This window comes from Euprymna scolopes, chromosome 36 (genome assembly GCF_053919585.1).
Source record: "Euprymna scolopes isolate OS-2025 chromosome 36, ASM5391958v1, whole genome shotgun sequence".
In the NCBI taxonomy this organism is placed as follows: Eukaryota; Metazoa; Mollusca; class Cephalopoda; order Sepiida; family Sepiolidae; genus Euprymna; species Euprymna scolopes.
In genome coordinates, this window is record NC_136517.1 from 45,510,742 (window position 1) to 45,535,225 (window position 24,484).

The 24,484-nt window shown below is 34.9% G+C and overlaps 1 protein-coding gene across 36 annotated transcripts in view; it reads left to right on the forward strand.

The window, feature by feature from the left end:
• The window catches only part of LOC145260441 (serine/threonine-protein kinase BRSK2-like), a 685,204-nt gene that overhangs the window by 419,089 nt on the left and 241,631 nt on the right, over positions 1-24,484 (forward strand). For all 36 annotated transcript variants that reach the window (XM_080118482.1, XM_080118488.1, XM_080118489.1 and 33 more), the window contains 2 exons: positions 9,862-10,008; positions 15,081-15,115. In XM_080118482.1, the coding sequence (XP_079974608.1) occupies positions 9,862-10,008; positions 15,081-15,115 (182 nt within the window). The remainder of the gene's footprint in view (positions 1-9,861; positions 10,009-15,080; positions 15,116-24,484) is intronic.

Here is a 24,484-nt window from a genome sequence, read left to right on the forward strand (position 1 = left end):
AATACCCGAAAAGCTATAAAGTTGACGTGTCGAATGTGAACGATGAGTTGGACGTAATGTAAAAATGTACCCAATTTAAAAGGGAACAAAATTCAAATTTCCATTCCATGTTTACAACCGTAAAGCAGAGCATTCTATGCAAATTGTACCTAACTTACTGTATTAATGTTATTTTTTTCAAGCAAGAAAAAAAAAAGGTAAATATCCAGATACGCTACTACAGAACACCGACCACTCTAATTTGTTTTTTTACAGGTAATTGAGGTCGCTGACAACGAATCTGATAGTCAAACTTGGGGCAAATTTACCGTTTGCATGGTATTTACCCCTGAACCCACGAACTTCTTTCCACCATTTTGCAGCTTCCGTTTATGCTACGCGCATGCACGCTGTAGCATAAACGATGGCTTCACCAAGCAAACTACGTTGGGGGGGGAGGGGATTTTTTTTTTTCCAGTTCATAGAATTTTCTAATTTTCAAAAATACATTATAGCGCTTTTTGGGTGGAAAATTTAAAATTAGCTGAAAAAGAAATAAAATAAGAAAAGGAAAGCACACCAAGTTGGAGTAGGAGGGGGTAATTTATCTGTTTTTTTTTTTGTTTTTTTTTTTACCTGGAACATAGAATTTTCAAATTTTCCGTGAGTAACGCACCGACATTTACCAATTAGAACACCATTTAACATTTTCCAAAGATTTTACTTTGTACATTTGGGGCGTGAGCGGGGGGGGGGGCGGGGCGATGTGATGTTGGGGCGCGCTCGCCCCCCAACATCACATCCCCCCCCCCCCAAAAAAAATAAAACAAATTAGAGTGGTCGGTGTTCTGTAGTAGCGTATCTGGATATTTACCAAAAAAAATATTTAGGTTTGGCTATAAATTCCTAAACTCATTTCACCCTAAATAATTTAGGTGACTGAAATAGGAATCTAATTGAATCTTTAATTTCCTTAATAGTATGCGAAAATTCATTTTTCTTCGAGTTATATCAAATTCATTAATACGGACTTTAGGGACTTTTTTCGTAATGTTACTGTAAAAATTATTTTTTATTGTTACAAATTACGATGCTTTAAAAAAAGCAAAAATAAATTCTTGCGTTTTTTATTTACTACTGAAAACCATAACTTTAGTAAAGGTATTTTTTGTTTAAACAAAATAAAACATTTTCACTAAGAGTTAAGTAAAAATAATTAGTTCATTATATTCTGCGATCATTATTTGAAAAATACTGCAATTTTCATTAAAATTCGTTAATTTCCTGATTTTTGGTGAATTTTTAAGTAAAGGGAGGAGTCAAAATGTGTATACACTTTGAGCGTCGGCATTCATTTTGCGACCACGTGTGGTTAATTTAAATTAAATTTTAATCACATGGTTACATTATCAATAATCATGTAATTAAACCCATTGAAAATTTACCGATATTGTAAACACATTCTGTTTACATTAAGCCTGTAGTGGTTTTTTTAGTGATGCAATGTTGTCAACTGAGATTTTAAAAAACCCGCGAGATCAGGAGAATCCTACAATAAAAAAATTATAAATATAGTATATTCAATATATAAAATGTTCCGTGTTTTCTCACTATATGTTTCTGGAATTATATTGAAGCGGTTAGCTCCCCAGAAGGCTTACATATTTTATCAGCTAGTTTTGCCTGTTTTTTTTCAGAGAGGGTTTTTTTTTTTTTTTTGCAGGAAACAAATCATAAACTCAAACTTTTTATAATAAAAGTTAAATTGAAATATACTGCAAATTAAACATCACAATAATGGTGATACATATTTTGAAATTAGAAAAATAAAAAAAACAAAAAACTTTGTTTTAGCATAGCAAGCGACAAACTTTTTTTTTGGCCTTATATAATAAAGAAAAGATGTGTAAATTAAAAAATTTGGAAGATAAACAAATGAATTATGTTTTTTTTGTTTTTTTTTTACTTATCGAGTTAACAGAAAATGAAATCTTTCATCAATTCGTGGCTGTGAAATGAATCGAACCGGAATTTCAGTTTTATCAACAGAACAGATTCGCAGTAACGGTTAAAAAAATATATTTATTTTATTTAATATTTTAATAATTCGCGAGGTAAATTTATTTTAATAACATAAAAACATGCCTCGACTCTAAAGATGGGTTGTCTGAAAATTTCAAATAAATTGGTAACGTAGAAATATGGTTTTATTCTTTTGTAACGAACCAAATTTACATTTTTATATATATAGATATATACACACATACTTTATTAAACCTATGTACTTATATATATATAATCATCTTTTTACAATTTTTAGTGATTAATAGTATATTGTAGCGATTACAAGACTGGTTTTAAAATCTCACTAGTTCGAATTGAGTTGTCTTCTTTTATTAAATATGTCTTGCTTCATCATAAAATTTGATTTTCTTAGTAAAAAGAAAAAAAAACTCCTTGATACTAAAAAGATTTTTCCATATTTTTTTATTTATTTATTTTATTATTTTTTTTTTTTTTTAATAGGTTGAATTCTTGACTTGCACTAGTTCTTTTATGGAGAATAATTTTAAAGTGAAAAAAAAGGAAATTGTTTCCTTTTGAATTTCATCATTTTCATGTGATGGCTAAAATGTCTGTCTGTCATGATAAATACATTTATAGGGAAATTATCGTAGCAGCAGGGCTCCAAAAAGTTCCATCTTTCTAATGGACTTTTAGAATTTTTTTTTTTTTTTTTTCTGTTTTCCCTTTGAAAAAATATATGAAAGAAAAGGGAATTTTTCACAGGATATGAGCCATTACAAAACATGTGTTTTTAATATCTTTCAAAAGTATCTTGTGGATTTTTCTCATTGAACTACCTGGCATTGGCCACGATATTAGAATAATACTGAGAATAATGTAACAAAAAAACATATGTAACATATCAGATCCCCAATGGTGTGTATGCGTGACATGTAGCTTAGAATGATTGGCTAATTTTGATCACGTGACTAGATAGTGAACTTGAGGTGATTTAGATGAGATAGATAAGTTGCACCTCAACAAATAATACACCCCTCTTGACTCATTTTACTAACAGCAAAATCTCACCCCTTCACTGCAGAAATACCTAGACGCCAGAAAGTCCTCTACTCTGATGGATTATTTGCTTATAACACTCACGTTTTGAATTCCTTTCCTGTTCTATTTTCCTGACCATACCAACATGCAAAAATTTAAATGTAATGTGAACATATCACATAATCACATTGCCACATCGGTTCCCATTAGATTACCAAAGTTAAGTAATGATGAGCCTGGTCAGTACTAAAATGGGTGACCATTTGGGAATTCCAGGTGCTGTAGATGCTCTCCGATTGTCTTGACATTGTTTCCAGTTGTCCTTGACTTCTCCTTGCCACAGTGCCAAATAAGGAGAGGTATAGTTGGAGATTGTGCAACCTTTGCCTCACAATTACATGCACAGCTATCCTTACAGGAAGTATCCATTGTCTCTTGAAGCATCATAAAGGTGAACAAATATCTTGCTGCCCTCCTATAAATGATGCAGTGAAAAAAAACAAAAAACAAACCTAGAGGTGATGTCAATTGACCTATGACAACACTACTGTTCGGAATCACTGTCATATTAGGAGAGAAACAATTTATGATGACTTGGCGACATTCATCCAGGCAAAACCAGGTTAAGCCAACTCCTCTCATAGAACACAGTGTGTTCCAGAAGAACACAGACAACGAACGATGGTCTACAACAGCCAAGGTTATTATGGACAGCAAGCAGTGAACACCGTGGACCGGAGATAGGTTCAGCATTGACTTTGATGGTGTGTAACCATGTTTTCAGTTGGCTTCCGAGACATCTTTGCCAATGATTCTGAAGCTGTTGCTTTGTGGATGAATTCTCCTTTATTGCTGCACTCAGCATGACCAAACCAACAAATTTTTCCCTTAGTTAATTAATGATGTATCAATTTATCAAAGTGTTTCTCAATTTGGATTTTTTAGACTACGATTCTCACCAGGGATGATGTTATTTTCACAACATTTCAACTGATATAACCTCGGACCTTTTTCAGATGTTTCTTTTCAAACTCGAGAATCTTTTTGTCAATCTGCATAGAATTTTGAACCAACCCTATATTTAATCCATGGTTAGCATGGTCTCATTTTGTCAGCCATGATGTGAAGTCTTAAATAATTCGCAACTGTATTCTTTGTATTGCCTGCGCACAGACACACAGAACTCACTATCGTCATATTAGGCGGGTTGCCTAGATCAAATTGACTCTTTTCCTCCATGTCTATCTTCTATCACCTTAGGGAGATCTTCAAGTTTTAAACCAGTGTCTTTTGTCAATAATTTTGTTACGTCTTGACAGGCCTTCCTACTTTAGCGGGTCCGTGTTTAGGATCCCACAGTACCACATGCCCTCATCTTTTCTTCTATAGCAATGTCTGGCATATCGTGTTCATATTTCTCTTATTACTAAAGAGATTCTGTGCAACAGATGCCATATCATGAAATATGTCGGGCCACAGTCTGTTAAGATCAAGAAATGTTTGCCATCATAATGAGTTATATCCATACCTATCTGACACCAGTTTTCTTCCACCTCAAGCTTCCCTTTTTGCCATTGTGATGGTGCCGGATCAATTTGCTGACACTCTTCACACAAGTGTATTGCTGCCTTGATCGATGCCTTTGAAGTTTCGAGACACACTCTTCGGACAAAATATGTTGTTCAACGAATTTCAGAATGTCCACTCTTCTCATGTATTTCACGGATCTGATCTGGTGTTAATTGATCTGTTAACCTGTGTATGTCGGTTGCTGAGGATTAGGCCCCTGCCTCATTATATCAATCCATCTCTTTGGCACTCAAGTCAGCTTATCAGCCAAATTCTGCTCAGATGGAACTACAGTAATGTCAATCTGCAAACTGTATTTGTCAACGACGCTTTATTATCACTAGTCTCCTTCGTATTAACATTTCACTTGCCCTTTAGTCCTAACTCGTGCCTTTCCAGTTAAGGTGTCAATCAACCAGTGGTAAACACACAATGAGTCAGTGTGACCTGGGCTTGCTACTGCAGTGCAAGATTAAGGCCTTTCAGCGTGGCATCACGTTCCACCAAATTGATATGTTGGCCATCATTTTTCGGATGAAGCCAGCGCACATCTTCTACAACATTACCCAATCGTTTCAGTGCTACACTTGTAGCCAAAGACCCCATGTATTCAGTTCGTGTCTGGATACATGCCACTTTCTCCAGGCAGGGTTATTTCTACATACTTTAGTCGACGTTTCAGCCATCATTTGCTGGAGAGAATCCTCATCAACTATGTCGTCCCATCCTTTCATGACCGCAGTTGCTAGTCTTTTTAGTATTCTTGTTGCCACTCGGAGCCATCCACAGGCAGGTAAATGTCCAACAAATTTACCACAAATAAAAAATGTGATGCGGCGCATTAACACACTCTGTAACTCTGGTTCCCTCGCTTCTATCGTAAAGTATTACATTCCTCCCAGACCTCAAGGACCAACACAAGTGCCCCATCCTTTAAGCGCTTAGGGCCCTTGCTTATTAAACCGAAAGATTCTAGTTTCATTTGAACCTCATCTGCAGACATTATGTCTTCATTAACATAGACGTCATCAATGTAAACTGAAGTAGCTTTCACTCTGGTTTCATCTTGCATCAAAACAGTTTTAATGATATTAATGTCATTATTAAGGACACTACGTTTGGGCCAAAACCTAAGCGCGTCAAACAGTATCGTTTTCCCTTGATTATCACTGTCTGAAATGGCCACGGTGACTCATGAACCCGTGTCTATTGGTAGGATTTCTTCAAATCCAGCAGTGCTATATTACTGCCTTTCTAACGCCACTCTTGTAGTTTAGCGGCGCACACATCTGCATTTTCGGTAAAGGCATCAACATGCTAATTCAATTCTTGATAAACCATCATAGGTCGAATTTTGTGTTTAGTTGGTTGTTCAATAGCCATGGGCGGAATCAATCCTTTGGGTGGTCCTAGACGTTCTTGTAGGTATGGTATTAACCAACCATTATCAATCCACAGCTGAAGTTCTTCTTCATATGCAGCCTGATTCTTGGTAGAAACTGCATACTCTGAAGTGGTGTTACATACCCGATCTGGCAATTCGATCATGGTCCATTTCCACCTCGCAGTCCAGGCCCTTTCTTTGTTGTCAAACGTAGCAGAGAAGTCCTTTTCCTCAATAGAAATAGCTGCACATACTTCTTTCCCTCTACCAAGTATTATACCTTTGGCTGCTGTAATCATGACATCTTCTAGAGCTCTTATTGTGTTAATTCCAAGTAATAAATCGTATCCAAGGAGTTTTTCCTGCATCACCAGGATATCAACTTCAGCTGTGTCACCTTTCTCAGTGCAGGTTGTGACAGTCCTTATACCACATGATAAGCCATTAATAGTCATGTCCTCCAGTTGTTGCGCCATCCATGTCCGACAGCGATTTTGCGCTAACTATAGACCGGGAACATCCCGTGTCTACAAGTGCTGAACATTGCACATCAATTTTGATGCTGACAACAGGCAATGATGTGTTCATTGTTTGGCAAGGGGCAAAGGTGCTGTCGCCTCCTTTGCCCCCGACTTTGTTTCCCAAACAGTTGCGATATATGTGACCTAACTCGTTGCGGTGATAACATTGTGTGTGTACTCGTGGATAAACATTCATTGTACCACTTTGACTCCAGCACTCTTTAGCAAAATGGTTAGGACTCCCACATTTATAGCAGACAGGACTCTCACGCTTAGCATTAGCTGGGGAAGAATCCACATTGTCTCAATAGGGTTTAGATGCTGCATGGCTAGTGCCGGCTGCTGTAATTGCTTCTTGTTCCTTAAGAATGTTTCACGTTCGGACCAATAACGCGTCAGTTGTTAATCTGTCCATTTTTAAAAATTTTTTTTAAGTCACCGCTTATCAAAGTCACTTGAAAATAAAAATAAAATAAAAACACCGAGATAGCATATAAAATGGAAAGGGAACAAACGAAAAAACAAAAACAAAAAAAACGGCAGTGTCAAACCATCCTCTTGTCGATACAACGCACAAAAGTCTTTTTTCCTTTCTTTCCTCAACTTGCAAAAAATTCTCGTGTATTCAATATTATCTTCCACCGTTCGTTCTCATTCTAAGCTGCCCAACAACAAAAACTCAACTCAACCCTCATGCTTTAGAATCCGTCCCTTTTAACAGTTACTAATTGTGTACATATGCAAATTAATGGCATACGTTCACCAATGAGTGACCTAAAAATTATGCTTGTCTTTTCTTTTCTACATTTTCTGCTGTCATCCTACAGGTTAAGCAAAAACGAGGTTGTTTGCAAGAGTGATGATTTCTATTACAGAATTCAATTTCTAAAAGCCATCCAACATATGTCAGCATGTAAAACAAACATTAAATTGATGATGATGGTGATGATGATAGTATTGATGAAGAAAATCATTCAACCATTGATGTCACACTATTCTTTATCTCTGAAAACTAGCTGACCTATAATGGCACAACAGATAAAGTACTAGATAAAATTTTGATTCTAAGTGACACTCTTCCAGAGGTTGATGGTTCAATTCTTAGTGCAGGCATTATTAAGAATACATTTGTGAAGTAAGACTTCTGTCCGATCATGACTGACGGAATGAAAGCATGTTATCTCCGTGAATTAAATAATGGCTTCAGTTTGAAATTCCGTGCAGATTTTGGAGCTTCACAGAAAGATTTCCAGGTTTGACAAGAAGAAAGTCAAAGGTTACATCAGTTGAAACATTGTGCAAATAACACTTACGATAAGAACAGTAGTCTGAATAGACCAAATAAAACATTATAGTCAAAAAACACAAATTATTGATCCTTATCTACAAAAAATTCAGAAAGATGACTTTCCTTTATTTAATAGATGATTATTTTAGTTCAAACTTTCAATCTTTGTCTCTCTCTCTCTCTCTCTCTCTCTCTTTCTCTCTCTCTCTCAAAACTTGTTTGATATTTGTCTCCTTGTTAGATAAGTTTCTCTGAGTCAAGATGATAACATGGCGATTCATTGGAGACATCTCTTAACTGGTCATTTTGATTTGTTAGTCATGACTAGGGCTATGACAACAACATATTCTTTTCATTGTTTTGACTCTCGAGTATATATCCGACACAGTTAGACACAATTAATCAACTGAGAACCAGATCACTCTACATAAAAACATACAAGATATCAATGGGTATATACCCGAGAATCAAAAATATGAAAAGAATATGCTGTTGTCATGGCCCTAGTCATGACACTGTCTGGTAGAGACTCTGCATAGGAATGTCCGGATCATTGGTTTCTGCCAATGATCAAACATGGGGTCATTTTTATTCAAAATATATGTAATTAGTTATTAATTTCAGAATACATACTTCAGACAGAGTGAGTGAGTGAGAGAGAGAGAGAGGCTTAACTATTAGTGACTTTTTAAACCTTATAATTTTTTATGCCTATTTTTGTTTACTTCCTAACGAAAAACTGAAAGAAGTGTAAAAGAATTTGCTGCAATATGAGTGACTTTTATAGACGTATTTTATAGATGTATTTTATAGATGTATTTTATAGATGTAGGACACAGAATATATATTTTACTAATCTATATATCTCTAAGGCATGAAAAGAATGGAAACAGAATGATATGTGAGAAAATGATTTTTAATATCTTGTTAATAATAAATGCAGAATGCTGGAGAGAGCAAACAAAAAATATGTATTATTTGGATTCTTCGGACTATTGTTCTCATCTTGAGTGTTATTTTTACAATGTTTTGGTTAATGTAACCTACAACCTTATTCAGGTGTATCTTGTCGAACTGTCACATTCTGGAATCAGCATGGAATTTGGAACAAAACCTTTTTATTTAATCACGGGGGGGTAGGGAGGATGCTCTTATTCCATCAGTCGTGATTGGGTAGGAGTCTTACGTAATTGCAATTGTGTTTTTTGAGTGCCGCCTGCACTGAGGATTGAACCATAAGAATGTAACTTTACAAGTGAATTTTATCAAGCACTTTAACCACTATGCCACGCATCTTTGCAATTGCAAAATATAATTGTGAATTACTTAGAACTTCTACCCAGTCATGGCTGATGGAACAAAAGTATGCTACCCCCACGAATTAAATATAGGGTTCCATTCAAAATTCTCTGCAGATTCCCAAATTCAACAGATAGATTCCCAAGTTTGACAACATACACCTGTAGAAGATCAGATGTTAGATTGATGGAAATGTAAAAAAACACTCAAGATGAAAACCGTAGTCTGAAGAATCCAAATAATACAAATAAACTCCAATGAATAGACCCCCTTGCCAAACTTTCACAAAAACACTCAACTGGATACCACCATTATATACGATTTCCCCTACTCTCTATCTGTGCCTACATTGAAATGCAGATTCCATGAACAAAGCTTCTCTCCCAGAACTGCCCAACTGTGGAACGCTGTTCTGCTGGCTTGCTTCCCAGTTGAATACAACATGGTAGTCTTCAAATTCAATGTCAACAAGTTCTTGTTGAGCCGTCCTCATAAATAATAAAATTTTACCCAATTTACACCATTAACTGATTACTACCACCTTACATTCATTAACCCTTATCTTCGAGTGGCCTTCAGGCCTTGATAAGTGGTGACTCCCAAGTAGAAAAAAATAAAATAAATTATAATAATCAATCCTTTTCTCAAAAATTCAGAAACGTAGTAGAGGCACAAGCATTTAAAAATTGTTTTTACAAAATTGTTATTCATAAATTTCAATTGTGATTTTAATTTTTTTTTTTTTTTTCTTTCAGGGTGCTCTCCCTTTTGATGATGACAATTTAAGAAATCTTTTGGAAAAGGTGAAGAAAGGCGTCTTTCACATTCCCCATTTTGTGCCTCCAGACTGCCAGAATCTTTTACGAGGCATGATTGAAGTAGATCCTGAAAAACGATTAACGGTATGGATTATCTCTCTTTACCACACTCTCTCTCTCTCTCTCTCTCTCTCACCCCCTCTCTCTATCTCTCTTCCTCTCTCTCTCTACCTCTTCCGCTTTCTCTCTTTACCACTCTCTCTCTCTCTCTCACCCCCTCTCTCTATCTACCTCTTCCGCTTTCTCTCTTTACCCCCCCTCTCTCTCTCTCTCTATCTATCTCTCTCTCTCTTTCTACCCCTCTCTTCCTCTCCCGCCCTTTCTCTGTCTATGTTTCTTTCCCCTGTCTATCCCCTTCTTTTTCTGTTTCAATATCTTTGCACATGATAAATTTTACAAAGAACAATAAAAAAAAACAATTACAATCCAATTCATCTATGTGCATACTCCAGATAAACTTCGCTACATGCTTGAGAACAAAATTCCACGTAGTGATTCATTTGTTTTGTTATGTCATCACATGTAATTTAACAGATTATACTGAAGTACTTGCTAAATGCATATCTTTTCTTTATTTTGAGTCTCATCACTTTTTTTTTCAAGCTGGGGATCGAGCATCCTATTGGATGCCAGGCATTCACGAACTATCTCATACACTTCAACCGAGAGATCTCTTTAAGATTCTAACCGTCCCTTTAAGTGCAATTGTTTATACCTCTCTTACACTTGGTTCACTAGGTATATTTGCCAGGTAGTTTTTGAAATTCTTTTTTATGAGTCGGTTGCTTCTATAATTAATAGAATGATGTAGATCTTCCTAAGATTCCAGTTTCTTTACATGTCATACATAAAACCTTAGTATTTTGTTATCTTTCCCCTCTCAGCTCTGTTTAACCCAGAATTATTAGGCACAATAACCTCTTCAACTAAGGTTGCTTCTTTCTTCTTGTTCCATGTCATTACGTCAAGTTTAATAGCACTGTTTTTTTAGGTAAGTAGCTGTATGGATTGCATCGTCATAGTGGATGGTGTATGACTTATTTCCAACTGTTTTTTTCTGGTAAACATGTTCCCAAGACTTATTGCTATATTCGATATTCAACATTTTACAGATGGACGAGTGGAGATATTTACACACTCTATTGTGTCGCATTTTATAGTAGCCATCCTTCATCATTACGTGGAGTACTGCTTTGTCACCTACCTGCCAGGCGAGTTTATTTGGGGGTGCATTTCCCCAATGATTAATTGCCAAATCATGGAAATTTCCAGGTTGTTGGTATCTGGTGGTGTGTTTAATTGACTGGGGAAAATGCAACCCAAATATATATATATATATATAATATGGCGTAATCACGTTGACACAGCAGTTTTCATTAGATCACCAAAGTTAAGAAATGATTAGTCTGAGCAATACCAGATGGGTGACCATTTGGGAATACTAGACTGTGCTGGGATGTAGAAATTTCATCTCCAGGTTTGTATCTGATGGTGTGTTAAAAACCACTATGAGAAATACACCCTCAGTCTTCATTAAGACATGCATCTACGAGAAGGAAAACTCTGATGTAAAGCCTGAGATCTACTACTTGCTCTGTCTTGTGGCAATGATTTGCACTCACTGGAATTTAGCAATGATTCAAAAAACTGAAGATGGTTCTAGACAAAGCATTCACTACTATAAACAAATCATCCGTGTAGATTTTGGACAACTTAGTTGCCTGAATCTTATACGTCAGGATTCAACAGGAGAGTCTCTCCCTCTCTCTCTCTCTCTCTCTCTCTCTCTCTCTCTCTCTCTATATATATATATATATATATATATATATATATATATATATATATATGAAAGGGAGGGAGAAAGAGGTGGATAGATAACTATATTTGATGAAACAAAGTGCATCTGACAATGGCTTAGATATAAAGTGGTCTCTTTTTTTAAGAAGTCAATCCCACCAGATAAATTATAGGATGCTGATATATATATAAATGTGAAATCTGCGACTTGAATCTATGCTAGGGTTCTTGTGCTCCAAGAAGATAAGAGATCCGAAATCCTCAATCTTATTCGTGTCATTAATTTTTATCTTCCTGGGAAGCATATCATGAGCTAATTAAAGATGGCCGACAGATGATCCCAGCAGCAGCAGCAGCAGCAACAACAGCAGCAATACAAGGAGCAACTGATAAGGAGTGTAGATAATGAAAATAGATGAAAAGAAAAAAAAAACATAAGTGCATACGTGATAGATATGTAAAAACTACTTCAGGTAAAAAAAAAAGTATATAACATGAGGGTCACTCCAAAAGTAAAGCCTCTTATTTTTTATTGAAAACATTTAAGAGTTACAAAGATTGGAATGGTAACATTAAAATAAGCAACTTTTTGTGCTCCAGACTTTAATTTTCTACATAGTCACCATTATTTTCAATGTACTTTTGTCAGGAATTCAATGACGCATCTCTGCCTATAGTGCACGTTCATGACAGGGGTTTCTTAATTAGTCTCACACCATCAACATCTGCAACAGAGAGACTGAACTTTCAGGTCATGAATGCATAAGTTCAGACATCATAACAAATGCAACAGTTCAACAGTGCGCTTCTTTATGACCAAGCTCATCTTTGAAACTCCTCGGCCTAACATTCACAATCAATGTGAATTGGAATGAATGCATTGAAGATATTGCCAAGGCTGCTGCAAAGAAGATGGGCTCCCTTTACTGTGCTAGAAAATGATTTATACCAAATGGGTGGGAGAATGTACCACTATTCTCTTACTCTTAGACAAGGTTGAAAAAAGAGTCTCAAATCTAATAGGTCTCACATTATCAGCCAACCGCCACCGTCTGTCCCATCGCCACAATGTTGCATTGCTGTGCCTGTTTTACAAGTGCTTTAATGGAATGTGCTCTGATGAACTCATAGCACTTGTGCCCCCCTCGATGTATATAACTCTTACGAACCCAACAAGCAGCAAAATCCCACTCGTCACTATTGAAGTCCCTAGATGCCGAAAAGTCTTCTATTCTTTCTTCTCTTGGGCTGCTAGATTTTTGGAATTCCTTCAGTGTTTTCTGCTTTCTTGACTGCATTAACTTGCAGAAACTTAAATGTAATGTGAACAGACATCTCATTGCTCAACTCAACACAATTCCCTGTTAGACATAATCCCAAATAGTACCTCATTATGTTCTAAGGGGCAGCATACTTTGCTTGGGGTGAAAGAGAGTTAAAAACAAAAAAGGCAAGAAACCTCAAATTGCTGTGGTTCCAATGGATGATCTCGGATTTACTTGATCTTCTAAAAGAAACTATGATGAGTAAAATAGCCTTCTTTTAAAAAGAGGTGGAAATCGTTTGCAGGAAGTGAGAAATCATGGGAAGTAGAAGAGAGACTATGAAACCAAGGAAAGAGACAAGTGAAAGTGATTGTTTTATGGTTGCTTTTAGCAAGTGAAGAAAACTTTGAAATTATGTTAACTCAGACAAATTCAGGTGTTACGTTTCTGAATTTTTGAGATGATTGATTATTCGTTATTAATTTGGATTCTTCAGACTGCTGTTCTCATCTGGAGTGATATTTTCACAATGTTTTGGATGATGTAACCTCTGACCTTCTTCGGGTGTATCTTGTTGAACTTGAAAATCTTTTTATCAATCTGCATATAATTTCCAACGGAACCTTTAATTTAATCTACTGTATCCACTATGTCATGAGTCCTTGCAGAAGGACCTGTGAGATAGTGGATAAAGTACTTGGTAAAATTAATTTGCATAAGTTACATTCTTCTGAAGATTGAAAGTTAAATCCACTCAAAATATAATTGCAAATTACAAAGGATTTCTACCCAGTCATAGCTGACGGAATGAGAGCATCGTATCCTCCCGTGGATTAAATAAAGGATTCCATTTGGAACTCTGTGCAGATTCTTGATTTCATCAGAAAGATTCCCGAGTTCAACAGAATACATCTGAAGCAGATCAGAGGTTACATCAACCGAAATGTTATGAAAATAACACTTAAGATGACAACGGCAGTTCAATGAATTTAAATAACATGAACTTTTTTTGTAATTCAGAAACAGCGGGAATCAACCTTTTTATTTTAAAGAAAATACCAAAATCTAAAATAGGTGGCACCACTTATCAAGGCCGATAGGTCACTCAAGGATAAGGGTTAAAGAGTGTACAGTAGTCAAAAGGACAATATAGTAATCGATAGTAATGGAAATTCGGTAAATTTGTTAACTTAAGTGGAACGGCTCATCAAAAACTTGTTCACGTTGAACTTGAAGACAACCATATTATAGGCGTCTGGAAAGCAGGAAAACGGAAGGCAATTCCACAGGCATGCAGTTCGAAGAAAGAAGCTTTGATCATGGAATCTATGTTTAGGTTTAGGCACAGATAAAGAGTGGGGGGATTATTGATAGTGTTTTCAGCTAGACGAGTGTTTCTTGTGAAAGTTTGGCGAGGTGGGGGGACCATAGATCAAAGCTCAGTCGAACACTGTTTTTCTTTTCTTTCTTCCTCTCTAAGTCTTTCCTTGCCTTCATCTCCTTTTTCCACCTCTTCTTAAAAATGTTGTTTGTCATACTTCAAACGATCTATGAGTAGGGGAGGATGTAGAAGACTTTTGTTTTATTAATGAATGTCTTCTGCCCTCTTTAAAACATATCAACCAATACTTTCTGTATATATAAAAACGGTATTGTATTGTCACATTTTGTTTTCTTTTGCTCTGCCTCCCTTTACCTTCTCTCTTTTTGAAAATGTTAATTTTGCCATGCTTCAAATGATTCAAGGGTAAGAGGGATGTAGAAGACTTTTGTTTTATTAATGAATGTATACTGTTTATTTTAAAACAAATCAGTAAAGAAAAAAAAACGTATTCGGTAAATCATCCCACCCCTTCAAAACCAATAATTGAAATTTTACTGTCTTTTTTTTTTTTTTTTTTTTTTTAAATGAGTAAACATCCTTAATGTTCAGAAATTGGGTGCGTGCAGGCTAAGTTAAGAAATTCATCTCAATTTCAGATTTATTTTTGTCATTGGACAATCACATCTCTGATGTAAAAAAAAATGTGTGTAGAATTTTGTAAAACGTATTTGACTTTTTTGTCTAACTTGTATTCCTTTTCATGTTCACAGTTAGAGGAAATTCATCGGCATCCATGGGTGACTGCGTGAGTATTGTTGCTTCTTTCTTCATTTTAAATAACTTTTAGGGGAAAAAAAATTATAAGGTTAAATTGTATTAAAATATAACCAATTAAGATGCTGAGTAGCTTTGATTTAATATTTGAGATTTTTATTATAATGGTACAAGTCCAGAATTAGAAATTAATTTTAAAAAAATAAATAAATAAATTAATTAAACTGAATTTAATTTAAGAAAAAAAATCCAAAAAAATATCTTTATGGTGTACGTACCCCTTACAGAATGAAAATTTCATATTCCAAGATCTTATGATGAAGTGAGACATTGTGTTTTGATTTGTCATGTTTAATAAATAAGGGGGAGACAACTCAATTCGAACTACCAAGCTCAGCAGTAGCCTTGTAATGGCTTTAATTTACTATTAAATTCGTTGAAAGTTTAAAAAAAAAATGATTTTCTATATGTAACGCAAAAAGTATTTCATCATTTGACGTTATTTTTGGAATATGTTATTTCATGAAAGGTATGTCCATCATAAATATATTTTTGTATTTAATTTTTTTTGTTATTAGGTTGAATTCTGGATAAGAACTATATATATATATATATATATATATATATATATATATATATATATATATATATATATATATATATAAACTTTTAGAAATGAGAATTTTGTACCTGTTTGATTTTTGCTTACTTAGAAATTGCTTTTTAAAATATGCCCCTATTTTAGTTTGTTTTTTTTTTGTTTGTTTATATACGATTTTTTTTTGTTTGTTTATATACGATTTTTTTTTGTTTGTTTATATACGATTTTTTTTTGTTTATATACGTTTTTTTTTTGTTTGTTTATATACGTTTTTTTTTGTTTGTTTATATACGATGTTTTTTTTTGTTTGTTTATATACGATTTTTTTTTTGTTGTTTATATACGATTTTTTTTTGTTTGTTTATATACGATTTTTTTTTTTATTTGTCTATATACGATTTTTTTTTTGTTTGTTTATATACGATTTTTTTTGTGTGTGTGTTTCTGTTTTCTTGTATGACTAGAGTTGTTTTTTCTTAATTTTTCACCTTTATAGCACAATTTCCTTGAGTTTTCATTTAATTGTAATAAATACCCAGGCAATAAGCTTTTCCATACTTTTGAAGTAGAGATACTGGTAAATAAAACCTTGATCAGATCTTCGAAATAGAGAGTGTATTTTTTTTTTTGTCATTTTTTTTCTTTTTTTTCTTTTTTTTTTTTGTCTTTTGTGATAATTTAACTATAAATGTGTATCATTACTATTATGGTTTCATAGTAAACTAAACTACTTTGGTGCTTGTTCAGAATAATAATAAGGAAAATAGAAAAATTAAATTTCATTTAGAAACAATGCCATCTACTTATTTATCATGCCGAAATTAATAACATATTACTACATAACATTTACATCCAGCGATTTGCCATTATTATTTTGAAATCCCTTGGCTTCATGCAGTTACCTCCCCTGCTATCATATAAAAAATACTCTTCTGTTAATTATTCAAGTAAAACTTGCAATTTACTTTGGAAGCAATTGTCAGTAATAATGAATATTTTACTTTATCATTTTTCATAATTTTTTGATATGCTACTAATATCGATATGACAATTAAGTAGATTACATTGGTTTTAGTTGAAATTCAACTTTTCGATGTTCTGTTATTATTCCGAAGAAACATCCTTACTTTATAACCAGTGTAAATGAAATCTGTAAAAGCAGTGGGAAGTCATGTCAGGTTCGGTCTACATTTTTTTTTTTACCTGCTACGAATACTAAACTTGTAGTACCTGTTCAGAGATTGAGCTGTTAGGGAATAGACTGGCACACTCATGAGTCTGGCTTTGGCTTTTCTCATAAGGTGCATGTGCAGATACCAAGCAACTAGTGATGGAACAATTCAAATATATTTTTTCAATTCCAATACAATTACTGATTACGTTCTAAATTCCTGATTCCGATTCTTTTTAAATTTCGAAATATGTAGCTCTACGGTTGTTATTGTTTGTTAATAAATATAAAGAAACATTGAACATATATTTTCACAAATGTAAAAATTAGTGTTGGGACGATTAATCGGAATCAGAAACATCAGAACTTTTTCGAGGTATCGGAATCGGAAAAATCTGTGACTATTTTTCGATGCCAAAAACGATTTCTTTAATTATCTGTATTTATTTGATTGTGTTTAAAACAAAATCTTTCATTACTGGTCGTAATAATAAAATTATAAATATTTATTGATTTAAAACTACTAGTAAAACTAAAATGTCTACATCACCCCTCCCCTCAAAGTTTGTTTTTACGTTTGAGAAAATATATGCGCATTTAACATGTGTTCTTATGGTAATCGTGAAAAAAAAAATAACAGCTCTATAGTTAAATATTTAGAGATTTATAAAGAATCGGAATCAGGAAAAATAATTGAAATCGTCCCATCACTAGTAAAACACACTTGGGGAGGGGGTGATCTATAGATTCTAGTTTTACTAGTAAAATCAATGAATATTTATCGTTTTATCGTTTGCATCAGCAATGGAAATTTTTTTTTTTTTCAATAAACAAAAAAAAAAGGATAATTTTTGGCATCATTAATTTTTCCAATTCACATACTGATTACGATACCCCTAAAAGTTCTGATTATTCCAATTCAGATTAATCATTCCAACTCTACTCATCATATTGTATGAATCAAGTGATTCTATTGTTGGCATTGGTTTCCCTCATAATTTTCTAGTCAGAATTTTTCTAGAAATATATTGCATAATTACAGGAGGCACCACAAGAAGATTGATAACATCATAAGTTGAACGAACTGAATTTGAACCTGAAACACTCAGGTCAACAAGCTGTGTCATTAACAACTAGACCACTGTCACCACACCTGAACTATACTAGCAACACTAAAACCAAGAGCTCTCAAAACATGAACGATTTCCGTGAGAAACAACTGATTCTGATTCTCAAAGGAGAAAATTATTTGACGAAAATGATTTTTTAAAATCATCTAATGATCTTTCATCCTTAATACCAGTCGAGAATACGAAAGGAATGAAAATAAAGACATCTGGGTTTCTACTCACCAGAATATGATTGGCTGATTAAGCCATAAATATCAGCTGACAGACTAGCTTGGGGAAACGTTGAAAGGTATGCAGAAAGCCTCATGCTGAGGAAATACCAGCTACGACCACAAACATTCATTCAGTTAGTTGACTTATTAGATTATTACTCAAATATAGCTGCCAAGACCACTCAGCTTCTTCAAATGAATATATTCCTTTCGTGTGACATATCAAAACCCAAGGTCCACTTTCTTTATATTCACAAATAAAACTCTTATTGCGCTCTATGTAGAAGTCCAATGTGCTTAAAAAATTTTTAAAAAAGGAGGTAATATTTTGGAGGATGGTCAAACATAGGAATGAATGATGATGAAATATTTTTAAAGGGTGAGGCTGAAATCTTTTTTGTAAGAATGAGAATGATGGGGGTTTGGGGGGGAGATGATGTTAAAGGTTTTACGGAGCGAATGAATTTAAAACCTCTCAGCTATTTAAATGAATATATCTATTTTGCAGGATATATCAATTACCTTCTTGACAATCAGTTCGACAGAGATTGGCCATTTTGTTATTTGTCAGATTCAGGAATTAAGTTAAGAATTAAGCCCTAGACGGTCCATTCTCCCAGGCCTTGCCTTTTTTTACATGAGGGTCACCACTTATCAAGGCCTGGAGGCCACTCAGGGATAAAGGTTATTGCGTGTACAGTAATCAATGAGATAGTATTGTAGTAATCATTAGTATTAGAGATTTGATAGAGTGTCTTACTTAAGGGGGCGGTTTGTCAGGAATTTGTTTTATGTTGGATTTGAAGACATCCAAGTTGTAGTCAGGTGGGAAACAGGCGAACGGAAGAGAGTTCCACAATCGTGCACTTCTGAGAAAGCAGCTCTGTGCATGGAATCTATGTTTGGATTTAGGCACAGATAAAGAGTGGGGAAAATTATTGACAATAGTTTCAGCCAGACGAGTGTTTCTCGTGAAAGATTGACGAGGGGGGATGAGAGATTGGAGCTCAGACGAGCACTTGCCATGGAAATAACGATAAAACAAAGACAGGCTCGCTATGTCTCTTCTGTGGGAGAGAGGCTGCAAGGAAGAGAAAAGGGCATCCCCCATCAAACCATGAAGTCTATTTTGTACTCTGTCAAGGCAGGATAGGCTGTTTTTAGCAGCTCCTGCCCAGATGTGGCAGCAGTACTCCATCCTTGGACGTACTTGGCTTTTATACAGATAGAGAATTGCATCAGTAGTGAGATATCTTCTGGTGCGGTAGAAGGATCCCACCATTTTCCCAGCGTCCCTGGCAACAGATTTGATGTACGTGTTCCATTTCAGATCAAGAGTAAAGGTCAAACCCAGAAGCTTGTCAAAACATGGAGTCTCTCCAAGACGAGAGCCATCCATTTCAATTGATGTCAGATGGGGATCAGAGCGTTGATGATGTAAAGATAGAAGCTTGGTTTTAGATGCATTAAAAGTGATCAGCCACCTCTTCCCCCATTGTACCACACACTCAAGATACGAGGAGAGAGAATTAGAGAGAACTTTGTCATTTACGGCCTTTGATGTGTTGCCGTAGATGGTCGTGTCATCAGCATAAATGTCAACGAATGATTTAAGTATGTGTTTTGGGAGATCATTGATGTAGACCAGGAAGAGAGTTGGGCCCAAGATTGACCCCTGAGGGACTCCAGCATTAATACTGTGAACCTCTGATTTCTGCCCATCAACCACTACTCTTATGAACCTATCAGAGAGAAATGATTTAATGATTGAGAAAACATTTCCAGTAATTACCTTCCCTCTTTGCGAAGGGATTGATTTATTGCCAATTGCCTGAAGTTCTCCTGCAGGATTACTCGTTATTTTTAAAGGCCATTCATCTCCCACCTTCCTGGCCTTGTACCATGTCATACATATGTAAATACTGGAAGCATACTGATGGAGAATGAAAAATAATGGTAATTATAGAGAAATTTCTGGGCGGTTTATGTAAAATACTGAAAGGTGCTGAAATGTTAAAATAATGAAATCGCAGCAGCCAACGTAATTTTGGAAAAAATATTTGCTATCGTTGGTTCATTATAAAAAGTAGATAAATATTTATTTTGATTTGTACCAAGTTAATCATAAAAAGAAAAAATCATATAAAATATTTAAAAAAATTTTTTTTTTTTGCTATCAGTTGTTTGTTATTTAAAAATAAAATATTTATTCATGAAACTTACCTTACAATGAGTGTTTTTTGTCTTGATTTGAATTGGAATTTTTTTAAGTTGTGTAAAAATTGTTTGATAATTATTTTATTTTCTTTGTAACAACAAAAAGAATATTTATTTCATTTGTTTCAATTAATTTTGCATTGAATTATCTTCATAATAGCAGAAAATATATTTTTAATTTAAAAAATTGGCCAGCGTTTGCATGAAAAAAAATCATAATTTTCGTTCAGCACCTTCTAGCATTTTATGTAAACTGTCCAGAAAATTCCAACCGTATCATGGTTCTTATTCTGCATAAGTACCAAAAGTTAACCTTGGATTTAGTTTCGGCAGCCTCGTAACTCTTGTGTATCACCTATTTTATCTTTTCATCCCCTTCCATTCCAAGAGCGACGTTTCTGACAAAAGGGGAAAGAATTGCTGTTTTTAGGGTCGGCGGTTGTTTTGAGTGGATGGTATGTAGAGGTTTTCATCATTCAATTATCAATCTATTCGTCTCATTAACCCTTAATCTTCAAGTGGTTTTGGGACTTGATAAATTTCTTATATTGTTGGTTTCCAGAAAACGTGTGAGAATAGCAAGAATAAGGGAAGCGGTGTTACACACAAAGAAAAACAAAAATAATAAAAATTAAAATGAAAACGGGAAGAGAAAGGTTCAATTAAATAAACTGTAAGCTAGAAGGAAAATCTAAGAAAAAAAAATAAAGAAAAGAAAGTAAAACAAATTATAGATACACACGCACGCACGCACACACACACATACAACAAAATAAGGGTCCATGTTTTTTGGGTTTTTTTAAGAGTAAAGAAATGTGTATATGTCGATTTAAAGTTTAAAAAAAAAAGTGCTCTGTTAAACTGGTTAGAAAGAAAAAAGAAAGAAAAAAAAACACATACACACGATGGGAGAAAAAAAAAATAGACCCGACTATATAACAAACTAGTATTGGTTCCCGGTGTTGCCTGGGTGTTTGGAGATGTGTGTTGAGCAAATAAAAAAATAAATAAATAAAAAGCAGTAACAGGCAAACCCGTACCGCGAAGGAGGAAAAGAACATGAAAAAATAAAAACGTGACGTCATTACCGTTGCGTCCATTGCCAAACCGGAAGTGGCGAAGGTTTAAATTAAGGCTAGTTAATCGAAAAGAGAGGATGAATTTAAAAAATATCGACGAAAAAACGCCCTCCTCCCTGTAGAAAAGTCCCCAGTTGAGAGTGAAGGAATTAATGTTTTTAGCCAATTTCTCAATATTTGTCGTTCGAAGGGTCGAGCTTCAAACTGATGCTGGTCTTGTAAATATCCGTCGCTTCTGTTGAAAGTCTTAGGCATACATACATACATGCATACATACATACATACATACACACATACATGCAGGTGAGATTTATATCATAGATGGTGACCTATGAATATAATTCAACAAAAATGAACAAGGGTTTACATTCTAAAGAGGAGATTTCTCCTACATTGGTTATAAAATAAATGTCCATATTGCAAGGAAGTGTAATGTGGCTAATACAGTAATTAGCATAGCTGGGCTTTATCGTCTATATGTAGTATGTACACAATAACTCATACTTTGAATATCATTACATGTACGAGGGGCGTGCAATAAGTAATGCCCCTGACCCACTTCCCATAGAGTAGAGCAACAAAACTTGGCACAGTTATTAGTCTTTCTCTACATAGGAACCACCCAGAGTTATGCATTTCTCCTGTCGTTTGATGCAGCTCTGGAGACTGTTTTTGTAGAACACCCCAGGTTGGTCCTCCAACCACAACGTGACTTCAAAAATCAAGGCTGCATCATCTGGGAAACGCTTTCCTTTCAAAAACAACTTTATGGCTGGGAAGAGGTGATAGTCAGAGGGTGGAAGGTCAGGAGAGTAGGGAGGATGGGGAAGGATTTCATAACCACATGCCCATGTTTCTGCTCTGGTGACATGTGAGTTGTGGACTGGAGCATTGTCTTTTGTTGATCTTGCACAATCTCTTGATTTTGATAGCTTCCCTTAATTTCCTCAAAAGTGAAGCATAATAGGCTCCTGTAGTTGTGGTACCCTTTGCCAGGAAATCTGTCATTACTACTCCGTCCTGGTCCCAGAAGACTGTGAGCATGACCTTGCCAGCAGAGGGTTGCACCCTTGCCTTCTTTGGAGGTGGTGAGTCCAAGTGCTTCCACTGCATTGACTGGGCTTTGGTCTCTGGATCATAGTGATGGACCCAGCTTTCATCCTGTGTAATCAGTCTTTTGAAAAACTTTGACTCATCTTCTTAGCACATTTCCAAATTCATCCTCGAGCACTCGACACGTTCTCGCTTCTGGAATGGTGTGAGCAACCTGGGAATCCATCTGGCAGACACCTTATGCATATGCAAATGGGCATGAATGATAGTTTCCACAGACCCTGTACTAATGTTGACATCTTGGGCTATTTGGCGAATAGTAATGCGCCGATCTTCCAAAATGGCAGCCTCAACTTGACGGACAGATGCCTCATCAATGGCAGAAGGCGGGGGCAGGTCTGGGAACTGTTTCCACAAACTTCCGGCCATGTTTGAATTCACGATGCTAGCGTTTTACAAGGTCATATGATGGGACATTATCACTATAAGTTTCTTTCATTTCATCAAAAGTCTCTTGTGATGTGCATCCTTTCAAATACAAAAACCGGATCACTGCTCGACATTCAACAGGCTCCATTTCACACCTGACTCTGTTCAAATACCTATAAAACAGAAACCACAATTAGTTAGCTGTAATTTGCCAGATAAACCGTAGAGATATAAATCATTGCACATGCAAAATTTCAGCTAGATCAGACAACTGGAAGTGGGTCAGGGGTATTACTTATTGCACGCACCTCATAGTTTTATGGGAACATAATGGAACTGTTGAAATACTATAGATCTAATTGTCATTACCGCCCTTTTTTTTTTCTTTTTTTTTTGTTACCAAAAATCCTTTGGAAATACAATATTATATTTGAGCAAAATTACATTCAAAGATTCATTTGATTCTATAAGCTAGTTCTAGTACTCATTTATACTATATATATATATAAAAATGTGGATTAGGTATAAGGACTGCTTATCCAAAATATTTTGATTGAATAATAGATGAAACTGATTGTATTCTTGCACTATAGATTTTCACATTTTATACTGAAAATTGATACATCAATGTTTCCAATATACATCAAGCAGTGGGTGTGATATACGAGGGGTGGTCCAAAAATAATGCCTCTTACTTTTTTTATTCCATCAAAATAGATCAGAGGGGATTGCAAATTGGATTGCTATAATGACTAAAGTTATGCATTCATAATCTAAAAGTTACATCTCTCTGTTGCAGATATTGATGGTGTGAGACTCTAAGAAATCAACCCTTGCCATGGACGTGCATCAGAAGCAGATATTCATCATTAAATTCCTGTCAAAAGTGCATTGAGAATTGTGGTTACTATGTAGAAAAATAAATTCTGGAGCACAAAGGGTTGTTCTGTTTTAATGGTACCACCCCCATCTTTGTAGCTCTTCAAATTTTTGAGTTAAAAAAGAGGAGGCTTTATTTTTTTTTATCTATTTTCATATTGGAAAGAAACTTGAATGTTTATAATTAACTACAGGCATATCTGAAAAAAAAATACAGATGTTTCTGAAATATGGTTAATTATTATGCTGGTCATAAAACATTTTTAACATTTTTTTAGAAATGTTTCAGCTGAGTGTGTGTTGTTCTCTGTTTGCATCTATCAATCCAATGAAGATGCTGAAATAATCCTCTGCTTGCAATCTGGAATGCCAGTTCAGTGTTTCTAGCGTGCTCTTCTGATTGTCCAGTAAGGGACCCTAGGTAACCTTGTCTTCTCTAAAATACTCTTTCGAGACTCTTTGAGGGCACATCCACTAGTACTTATTCTTTTTTTTTTATAAAGATTTTCCAAGTATACTAAAAACTAATGATCTTAATGACTAACAATGGATATTTTTGAAAATACAGATTTTGCTGAAATAGGGTTAATTATCCATTTGGTCCTAAAAAACAGGAAGGATCATGGGTG